This window comes from Oncorhynchus kisutch, linkage group LG2 (genome assembly GCF_002021735.2).
Source record: "Oncorhynchus kisutch isolate 150728-3 linkage group LG2, Okis_V2, whole genome shotgun sequence".
Classification (NCBI taxonomy): Eukaryota; Metazoa; Chordata; class Actinopteri; order Salmoniformes; family Salmonidae; genus Oncorhynchus; species Oncorhynchus kisutch.
Window position 1 is genome coordinate 6,111,578 of NC_034175.2, and position 11,312 is coordinate 6,122,889.

At 46.2% G+C, this 11,312-nt stretch overlaps 1 protein-coding gene across 3 annotated transcripts in view; it reads right to left on the minus strand.

Annotated features, from left to right (window-relative positions):
* Positions 1-10,633, minus strand: part of fam131bb (family with sequence similarity 131 member Bb) — a 35,027-nt gene extending 24,394 nt beyond the window's left edge. For 2 of the 3 annotated variants that reach the window (XM_031786095.1, XM_031786082.1), the window contains exon 1: positions 10,476-10,620. In XM_031786095.1, coding sequence (XP_031641955.1) covers positions 10,476-10,503 — 28 coding nt within the window. In that variant the 5' untranslated portion in view covers positions 10,504-10,620. Of the gene's footprint in view, positions 1-10,475 lie in introns of all 3 variants that reach the window. The other variant, XM_031786089.1, reaches the window with a different exon arrangement.
* Positions 10,634-11,312: the final 679 nt, after the last annotated feature.

Below are 11,312 nucleotides of genomic sequence, written 5' to 3' on the forward strand. Positions count from 1 at the left end.
CCAGCACAGCTCTCTCCCCCATACCCAGCACAGCTCTCTCCCCCATACCCAGCCATCTCCCCCATACCCAGCCATCTCCCCCATACCCAGCCCTCTCCCCCATACCCAGTCCAGCTCTCTCCCCCATCCCCAGTCCAGCTCTCTCCCCCATACCCAGCCCTCTCCCCCATACCCAGCCCTCTCCCCCTTACCCAGCCCAGCTCTCTCCCCCATCCCCAGCCCAGCTCTCTCCCCCATCCCCAGCCCAGCTCTCTCCCCAATCCCCAGCCCAGCCCTCTCCCCCATACCCAGCCCTCTCCCCCATCCCCAGCCCAGCCCTCTCCCCCATCCCCAGCCCAGCTCTCTCCCCCATCCCCAACCCAGCCCTCTCCCCCATCCCCAGCCCTCTCCCCCATACCCAGCCCTCTCCCCCATCCCCAGCCCAACTCTCTCCCCCATACCCAGCACAGCTCTCTCCCCCATACCCAGCCCTCTCCCCCATACCCAGCCCTCTCCCCCATACCCAGCCCTCTCCCCCATACCCAGTCCAGCTCTCTCCCCCATCCCCAGTCCAGCTCTCTCCCCCATACCCAGCCCTCTCCCCCATACCCAGCCCAGCTCTCTCCCCCATCCCCAGCCCAGCTCTCTCCCCCATCCCCAGCCCAGCCCTCTCCCCCATACCCAGCCCTCTCCCCCATCCCCAGCCCAGCCCTCTCCCCCATCCCCAGCCCAGCCCTCTCCCCCATCCCCAGTCCAGCTCTCTCCCCCATCCCCAGCCCAGCCCTCTCCCCCATCCCCAGCACAGCCCTCTCCCCAGCCCCGCTCTCTCCCCCATCCCCAGCCCAGCCCTCTCCCCCATCCCCAGTCCAGCTCTCTTTTTAGATAGATATCCCCCTGCGGCAATGGAGGAGACGGGTCCAATCGAGACCCAGCCACTCTGGAGCGAGAGAGGGAGAGGCAGTGAAGGGGATGAGGAAGAGACGAGGAAGAGATGAAGAGAGGAGAAAGAGCGGAGCAAAAGAGGAGAAAGAGAGGAGGGGTGACAGAGCATGGCGGCCGTGCCAAACGAACAACCATAGATCTGCAGCGGCTGCCCTGTCAGCTAAGACTCCGGCGGCGACCTGACAACTCCCACTGACATGGAAAGAAGCGCTTGAGCATCATCTGTCTTTTTATTTCAGAGGCCCTGCTGCAAACGAGCGATGCAGAGCTGGATATGAACGGGGGTCTCTGTTCTGGTTGGCTGGTGCTGGTGGTGACAGCTGTGGTGAGGCTAGTTGACACGGTGGGAGGCAGGCTGAACTTGTAGAGGGCTGGTGTGTGAGAGAGTTGGGCCGGGAAACAGCTGAGCACCAGAGCTCCAGATGGTACAGAGAGAGCGTATGGGGAGGCTGCGGGTGAAATGGTGAAAGGCTAAAAGATTAAAAGCCTGTCAGATAAAGATACGGGTGGATGGCCTGTTCCTGAAAACATTTCTTCCCTCTGCTCCACCCTCCAACGGTACATGCACCTGTCATGAGAGGGTAGGCCATGCCTCATTACTCCAGCTTAGTCATTAACCCCACCACCTGTAGGACCCTGCATGGGTTAACATGACTGACAGCCTGGGCTAAGAACTAAGTAGTGATCACCAACATTTTTCTCCAGACCTACACTAACCTGATTCATCTGATTCAACAAATAAAGGCCTGTACGATCGGGTGATCAGTGGGGAAAGGTGTGAAACACGGTGCTCTGTAATAGTTCACCGTGCTTTATTTCTTCTATCTGTTGTTAGTGGTAATGATATAGACAATAGCAGTGTTGTGCACATACCAACACACACACACACACACACAAGCTGTCAGCATTAAAGGCAAGATGGCGTGTCAGTTTCATAACTCACTCTCAGACTGAGTCACTGTGTTCACCATCAAGGACTGTCACACTGCGCCCACACATGGCCACTCTAATAAACACACAGTCACTCTCATACACATGCACACACACACGCAGGCACTCTCATAATCACTCTCTATTTCTCCCAAACACACTGATCAAGGGTTGTCACCCTACACTGTCACTGAGACACTCAAATAATTGAGCAACAGAATGATGACACACTGGCAAGGCCAGATGACACACACACACACACACAAACACCCTTTCAATTAAGTAGTTCTTCACTGAGTCGTTCACCTTGACTGTGTTTATGTGTCAGTCGATTCAGTCCTCAGCCAATCAATGCTCCAATCACTGTGCTTGTGAAAAAAGGGTTCCAAAAGGGTTCTTCAGCTGTCCCCATAGGATAACACTTTTTGTTTCCAGATAGAATCCTTTTGTGTTCCATGTAGAACCCTCTGTGGAAAGAGTTCTACAAGGAACCAAAAGGGTTCTAACTGGAACCAAAGGGGTTCTACCTGAAACCAAAAAGGGCTCTTCAAAGGGTTCTTCTATGGGAACAGTCAAAGAACCCGTTAAAGTTCTAGATAGCACCTTTTCTTCTAAGAGTGTAGAGTGAATCGTATCTGTCTGTCTGTCTGTTAGCACTTTTAATCAACTCAATATCAGGGAATCCCTTTCAGTAACGAAATATCTTAAACAAAGCAGTGTAATGGAAAGCTGGCGGGCAGTCGAGCACACACGCACACGCACATGCACACACACACACTTTATAAATACACACTGTATACGTACACATACAACACACACACTACAACACACACCTCAAAAAGAGGAGAGAGTATGCACACACACACACTACAGCACACACTTCAAAAAAGAGGAGTGAGTATGCTCACACACACACACACACACACGGGTCATTCTCACGGAACGTACATTTGACGCAAAAATTCTCAAGTGTAATTGTTCTTGTCATTTTCTTGAATCGCTGAGATTAGGATCTGTACTTATCTATGTTTTTTCTATTAGGTATGATGTATTTTACCACAATTTCCACAACGATCAACACCAAAATTCTCATTACAGCAACAGTCCAAAGAAGTTACAAACAAATCTTTTACACTGCTCCCCTAATGAAAAGACCTGAGTTAAACATAACACTGACAATATACATATTTAAAATGTAATTATTACAATTTATTTAGTAAGTAATGTTTACTGTAAGACCTTTTTTTACATCTTTGTTTATTATTTACGCCGGACGGACCAGTCGCAGCATCGTCGGACGGGTCGTTCCCACTGTCTCCCTTAATGGTCGATTATTCTGTCACGTTGGCATGAATGAGTCGGGAGACAGGCGCAAGAATGTGTAATAGGGGTTTTATTCATCCCAATTTATGGCATGCCGTGTAAAGGCCCAGGGACAAAGACCAAACAAACAAACAAACGTAAATAAAACACAGGGTTGAAACCCCAGCAAAAGAGCAAGGAGTACCTCAAATAAATAACATTAGCGCACAATGATTATCACACGGGGCGAGACCCGTAATCATCTGCGGAATCCACATGGTCATGAAAGCCCAAAACACACAGCACAGGTACTCACACACACCAACGGACATTGTAACAGTAATCGACACCACCATTGTGAACGAAGGGCACATATATACAAATACTGTCACGTTCTGACCTTAGTTCCTTTTTTATGTCTTTATTTAAGTTGGTCAGGGTGTGAGTTGGGGTGGGCATTCTATGTTGTTTTTCTATGTTTTGTTCTGTATTATATTTCTATGTGTTTGGCCTAGCATGGTTCTCAATCAGAGGTAGGTGTCAGTCATTGTCTCTGATTGGGAGCAATATTTAGGTAGCCTGTTTTCTATTGTGTTTTGTGGGTGGTTGTATCATGGGTTAGTGTTTTCACCATACGGGACTGTTTCGGTTGTTTGTACTTTTGTTATTTTGTTCAGTGTTCTGTTGATTTATTAAATATATCATTATGGACACTTACCACGCAGCACATTGGTCTGATCCTTGCTACTCCTCCTCTGAAGAAGAGGAATTCCGTTACAAGTACAATCAGTGGGAATAGGGGCCAGGTGTGCGCAATGAAAGTTCCAGGGGGATCCGTGACAGAAAATGTACAAAAAAACTGCAGAAAATGTCAAATGTATTTAAAATAAAACACTTAGTCAAAAACTAGACATCTTAGTCTTAATGATAGTTGATTTTTGCAGATGCATCATGGTTTTGTAACTCAGTTTGCTACAGACATTTTAAAACTGGTTTCATGAGAATTCCACACACAGGCACTCAGGCTGCATTATTAGAATGACGGCTCTGGCGGGTCCTGATGTGGTATAGGATTCAACACCACTGGTGGTACAGTATAGTGGTGTGGTATAGGATTCAACACCACTGGTGGTACAGTATAGTGATGTGGTATAGGAATCAACACCACTGGTGGTATAGGCATCAACACCCCTGGTGGTACAGTATAGTGGTGTGGTATAGGTGTCAACACCACTGGTGGTATAGGCATCAACACCCCTGATGGTACAGTATAGTGATGTGGTATAGGTATCAACACCACTGGTGGTATAGGCATCAACACCCCTGGTGGTACAGTATAGTGGTGTGGTATAGGAATCAACACCACTGGTGGTACAGTATAGTGATGTGGTATAGGAATCAACACCACTGGTGGTACAGTATAGTGATGTGGTATAGTTATCAACACCACTGGTGGTATAGGCATCAACACCCCTGGTGGTACAGTATAGTGATGTGGTATAGGAATCAACACCACTGGTGGTACAGTATAGTGGTGTGGTATAGGAATCAACACCACTGGTGGTACAGTATAGTGGTGTGGTATAGGTATCAACACCCCTGGTGGTATAGGCATCAACACCCCTGGTGGTACAGTATAGTGATGTGGTATAGGAATCAACACCCCCGGTGGTACAGTATAGTGATGTGGTATAGGTATCAACGCCACTGGTAGCACATTATAGTGATGTGGTATAGGAATCAACACCACTGGTGGTACATTGTCATTATGTGGTATAGGTATCAACACCACTGGTAGTACATTATAGTGATGTGGTATAGGAATCAACACCACTGGTGGTACAGTATAGTGATGTGGTATAGGTATCAACGCCACTGGTAGCACATTATAGTGATGTGGTATAGGAATCAACACCACTGGTGGTATAGGCATCAACACCCCTGGTGGTACAGTATAGTGATGTGGTACAGGTATTAACACCACTGGTGGTATAGGCATCAACACCCCTGGTGGTACAGTATAGTGGTGTGGTATAGGATTCAACACCACTGGTGGTACAGTATAGTGATGAGGTATAGGAATCAACACCACTGGTGGTACAGTATAGTGATGAGGTATAATGTAGGAATCAACACCACTGGTGGTACAGTATAGTGATGTGGTATAGTTATCAACACCACTGGTGGTATAGGCATCAACACCCCTGGTGGTACAGTATAGTGGTGTGGTATAGGAATCAACACCACTGGTGGTACAGTATAGTGGTGTGGAATAGGTGTCAACACCACTTGTGGTATAGGAATCAACACCACTGGTGGTATAGTGTAGTGGTGTGGTATAGGAATCAACACCCCTGGTGGTACAGTATAGTGATGTGGTATAGGTATCAACGCCACTGGTAGCACATTATAGTGATGTGGTATAGGAATCAACACCACTGGTGGTACATTGTCATTATGTGGTATTGGTATCAACACCACTGGGAGGTACAGTATAGTGATGTGGTAAAGGTATCAACCCCACTGGTGGTATAGTATAGTGATGAGGTATAATGTAGGAATCAACACCACTGGTGGTACAGTATAGTGATGTGGTATAGGATTCAACGCCACTGGTGGTACATTGTCATTATGTGGTACAGGTATCAACACCACTGGTAGTACATTATAGTGATGTGGTATAGGAATCAACACCACTGGTGGTACAGTATAGTGATGAGGTATAATGTAGGAATCAACACCACTGGTGGTACAGTATAGTGATGTGGTATAGGAATCAACACCACTGGTGGTACATTGTCATTATGTGGTATAGGTATCAACACCACTGGTAGTACATTATAGTGATGTGGTATAGGAATCAACACCCCTGGTGGTACAGTATAGTGATGTGGTATAGGTATCAACGCCACTGGTAGCACATTATAGAGACGTGGTATAGGAATCAACACCACTGGTGGTACATTGTCATTATGTGGTATAGGTATCAACACCACTGGGAGGTACAGTATAGTGGTGTGGTATAGGAATCAACACCACTGGTGGTACAGTATAGTGATGAGGTATAATGTAGGAATCAACACCACTGGTGGTACAGTATAGTGGTGTGGTATAGGAATCAACACCACTGGTGGTACATTGTCATTATGTGGTATAGGTATCAACACCACTGGTGGTACAGTATAGTGATGTGGTATAGGTATGAACACCACTGGTGGTACAGTATAGTGATGTGATATAGGTATCAACACCACTGGTGGTACATTATAGTGATGTGGTATAGTTATCAACACCACTGTTGGTACAGTATAGTGATGTGGTATAGTTATCAACACCACTGTTGGTACAGTATAGTGATGTGGTATAGTTATCAACACCACTGTTGGTACAGAATAGTGATGATATATACTGTAGGCATCAACACCACTTGCAGTACAGTATAGTATAGGAATCAACACCACTGGTGGTACGGTATAGTTATGTGGTATTGGGATTAACACCACTGGTGGTAGAGAATAGTGATGTAGTATACTGCAGGTATCAACACCACTTTTGGTATAGTATAGGGATGTGGTAAAGTGTAGTTATCAGCACCACAGGTGGTGCAGAATAGTGAAGCATTTCTATTTATCAGGTGCTTACTAAAGAACTGACATTGCATACAGACCTGCATGAGCCTTAGCCCAGTGTGTAGATACTCTGGTCTTAGCCCAGTGTGTAGATACTCTGGTCTTAGTCCAGTGTGTAGATACTCTGGTCTTAGTCCAGTGTGTAGATACTCTGGTCTTACTCCAGTGGGTCGATACTCTAGTCTTACTCCAGGGTGTAGATACTCTAGTCTTACTCCAGGGTGTAGATACTCTGGTCTTAGTCCAGTGTGTAGATACTCTGGTCTTGGTCCAGTGTGTAGATACTCTAGTCTTACTCCAGGGTGTAGATACTCTGGTCTTAGTCCAGTGTGTAGATACTCTGGTCTTAGTCCAGTGTGTAGATACTCTGGTCTTAGTCCAGTGTGTAGATACTCTGGTCTTATTCCAGTGTGTAGATACTCTGGTCTTATTCCAGTGTGTAGATACTCTGGTCTTACTCCAGTATGTAGATACTCTGTCTTACTCCAGTGTGTAGATACTCTGGTCTTAGTCCAGTATGTAGATACTCTGGTCTTACTCCAGTATGTAGATACTCTGTCTTACTCCAGTGTGTAGATACTCTGGTCTTAGTCCAGTGTGTAGATCCTCTGGTCTTAGTCCAGTGTGTAGATACTCTGGTCTTAATCCAGTGTGTAGATCCTCTGGTCTTAGTCCAGTGTGTAGATACTCTGGTCTTAGTCCAGGGTGTAGATACTCTGGTCTTATTCCAGTGTGTAGATACTCTGGTCTTACTCCAGTGTGTAGATACTCTGGTCTTAGTCCAGTGTGTAGATACTCTGGTCTTAGTCCAGTGTGTAGATACTCTGGTCTTACTCCAGGGTGTAGATACTCTGGTCTTACTCCAGTGTGTGGATACTCTGGTCTTAGTCCAGTGTGTAGATACTCTAGTCTTACTCCAGGGTGTAGATACTCTGGTCTTGCTTTAGTGTGTAGATACTCTGGTCTTAGTCCAGTGTGTAGATACTCTAGTCTTACTCCAGGGTGTAGATACTCTGGTCTTAGTCCAGTGTGTAGATACTCTAGTCTTACTCCAGGGTGTAGATACTCTGTTTTACTCCAGTGTGTAGATATTGTATTCCTCTGCCTCCTCCTGTTGATCTGTGGTTGGCAGGGAGGACTGCAGCTGAGGAGGCCGATCAATACTGGACACTAAACCCCTTCTCACCCAGGACAAACACTGCTGCCACACCCAGGCAGGCGGACCTACACACCACGCTGCTCTCTCCAGCTCTTTACACTGCAGTATCAGCAGCACACACTCACTTCTTCACTAAATCAAGTGTTAAACAACAGCCTAGAAGAACCCTAGCCTATATTCAGTCGTCATAGGACAGAAACGTTGCCATGGTTACAACATGCTTGACTTTTAAGAATAATTCTGTTTTAAGAATCAGACCACTGACTACTCACAGAAAGTGTACCACTCCAGTATGTATTTCTAACCTTTTAATCTTCACTTCAATTCAAATTCTCTGTAGGCTATGCTGTGGAACACATCAATATTCACCACCATGCCTACATTCACTCTTTTTCCCGTGTCTGCATGACATTTCACAATAATAAGTAATAATACCATCCATTAGTTCACTGGAAGTCAGTGTGTGACTCACTGTCAGTGTGTGACTCGTGTCTAAACAGGTGCCCTGGCCTGTATATCCATGGAGATCCTATTCAATTACTAGTTATTATTCTAACTCCTAATTCTATGTGTATAGCACTAGTTTAACACAGTTATCATGGCTTCACTATTCACCTCACACCCGCTGCCAGGTGGTTTACATTCTGGACATCAACTCATTCTACAATGTCTTTCATCCTTTGGATACTTCATGTGTTGTTATCTCTAGTTTGAAGTTATTTCAGTTCAGGCAGTTGAAATAATGATAATAATGGGCAGCTTTAAAATTTGTTCACTGGATTTCAAGTAATGTCGTGCTGAAATTAAATTGTTCACCTCTAACCTACCTGTGTCCTTCAGCCATTTAAAACTACTAGGTACTGTACCTCAGTGCTGAGAAAGACTACTACAGTACTAATATATCTTCAAGCAAGTAGCCTCCACTGTGTCTAGAGATTTTTGCTTAAAAGGGAAAATCCACTCAAAAACAACATTTTGCTGTTCTTTTCAGTAGTCCACTGTTGATACAGTCCGAGTTTTCAAGCGATTGGACTTTGAAGAAGCAACGTGTCACCGGCCACACCATCATGCTGTACTGAGTGTTCATCAATCATTATGTATTGAACGTTCCTTTGGGAACGTACAAAGTGGATGACAAATATTTCACAATGCACTTTACATTAGTACTTTCCTCCTGTTTTTCTGTAGCATATCACAATCCACTTGTTGTTGATGTTTCCTATTGAAGACTCTACTGTACATATGAATCATTACATATGCTTATGCTGTACATACATTATATGATTTCTGAGGTGTGTTTACCTTTAATCGTATGCATTATTATTTACTACCTCGCCCGCCCCCCCACCCCACCCAGTAGTCCTGACGTTGATTTACCTAAAGTGTCACAGATGGGTATTGTCCAGGACAATCCCAACCTGAATAGCCCTCCATGCAATCCCATACACTCTTTCCCTCACATATACCCCTCCCTCTCCATCTCAACCCCTCCCTCCATCTTCCCTCCTCTTTGCCTGCAATACAATTCAGCATGTCTTCCCTCTCTCTGCCTGCCTCTCTCCCTCCAGCCCACCTCATCTCTCTTTCACTCTCTATGCCTGCCTCTCTCCCTCCAGCCCACCTCATCTCTCTTTCTGCCTGCCTCTCTCCCTCCAGCCCACCTCATCTCTCTTTCTCTCTCTCTCTGCCTGCCTGCCTCTCTCCCTCCATCCCACCTCATCTCTCTTTCTTTCTCGCTGCCTGCCTCTCTCCCTCCAGCCCACCTCATCTCTCTTTCTCTCTCTCTCTGCCTGCCTACCTCTCTCCCTCCATCCCACCTCATCTCTCTTTCTCTCTCGCTGCCTGCCTCTCTCCCTCCAGCCCACCTCATCTCTCTTTCTCTCTCTCTCTGCCTGCCTGCCTCTCTCCCTCCAGCCCACCTCATCTTTCTTTTTTTCTCTCTCTCTCTCTCTCTCTCTCTCTATTTACACACGTAATACTATACTACACAATAGAATATTCCCCTCTTTTCTCCCTCTCCTTCTCATCCTTTATCTATCTCTCCCTCTCTGTGAACAACAACTATCATAGCATTCTCAATCTCCCTCCCCTGTCTCTTTGTCTCCATCCTTCTCTCGCTTTCCCTCCCACACACACATACACTCTGCCAGGCATCATCCTAAATCAAGGCAGGAGAAGAGGGAGGGAAGGAGGTGGAACGTATACACACAGCAGCACATTTTAACACATATTGTCGCTGACATCTTGGCCAAACGTGAATTGTCAAGCCCCATCTAAACGGTGATGTGGTTACCATCCACCCCCTTCTTCATCCCCCGTTCCTCACAGCCTATTCACACACACACACACACACACACACACACACACACACACACACACACACACACACACACACACACACACACACACACACACACACACACACACACATCGTACGGAACAGCAGCAAGCAGGACCCCTGTTATCCCACCCAAGCCGCAGCCCCCAGCCCCAACCACAGCCCCCAGCCATAAGGGAAGAATAGCAGGTCTTACTGAGTCTCCGTGAGCCGATGCATCCCATGGTGTATTCACAAAGGCCCTGGATACAAGCAAGGAAGCGTTACCCTGACACCATACATTCTCTCTCTAGCTCACGCTTCTCTCTCTAGCTCGCTTCGCTCTCACTCGCTCTCTTGCACACTGTCTCTCCCTCCCTCTCTGGCTCTCTCTCTCTTCTGCGCTTGCTCGCTCAATCTCTCTCCCTCTCTCTTTACCAGTGCAGTGAGGGTCTTATACGATCCCGTTAGTAAGTTAGTATGACTGAGGGAGACAGCTTTTAGTTAAATATGGAAGAGTGATATCATTATTATTATTGCTATACCTATAACTTGTATTATTACTATTATTATCATCAACATGTGTTGACATTGTGAACATTATTATTACCATAATCGTATTATATCTTTAGTGAAATCCTAGAGATATGGTAATTGGGAAATCAGGCTAATAGAAAAGGGAAGCATCATATTATTGACAGGCAATACTCTTATCCATTAGACTGTGAAGGGCAGTGTGTTGAATGCTGTGGCTTGTAGCCATACCATTAGAGGTTCAATAGCAGGAGACTGAGTGGTGGGCTTTGTCATTGTTGTGGATATAACTGCACTGCTGTAATATTGGAGCTGTAAAACGGGGTTCTCTGTCTCCCTCTCCTGTGCACGAGCTGCCTAACAATGCACTGCAGCGGTTTCCCAGCCCCTCTACCCATCCTTCTCTCCCCCGCTCTCAAATCACACACACACACAGGGTATTCCTTAAGCATCAAAGATCTCCAAAGCCTTTGCTCTGTGTCATCCCCCTCTCCATCGATCCTACTCTGTCATCGCTCTC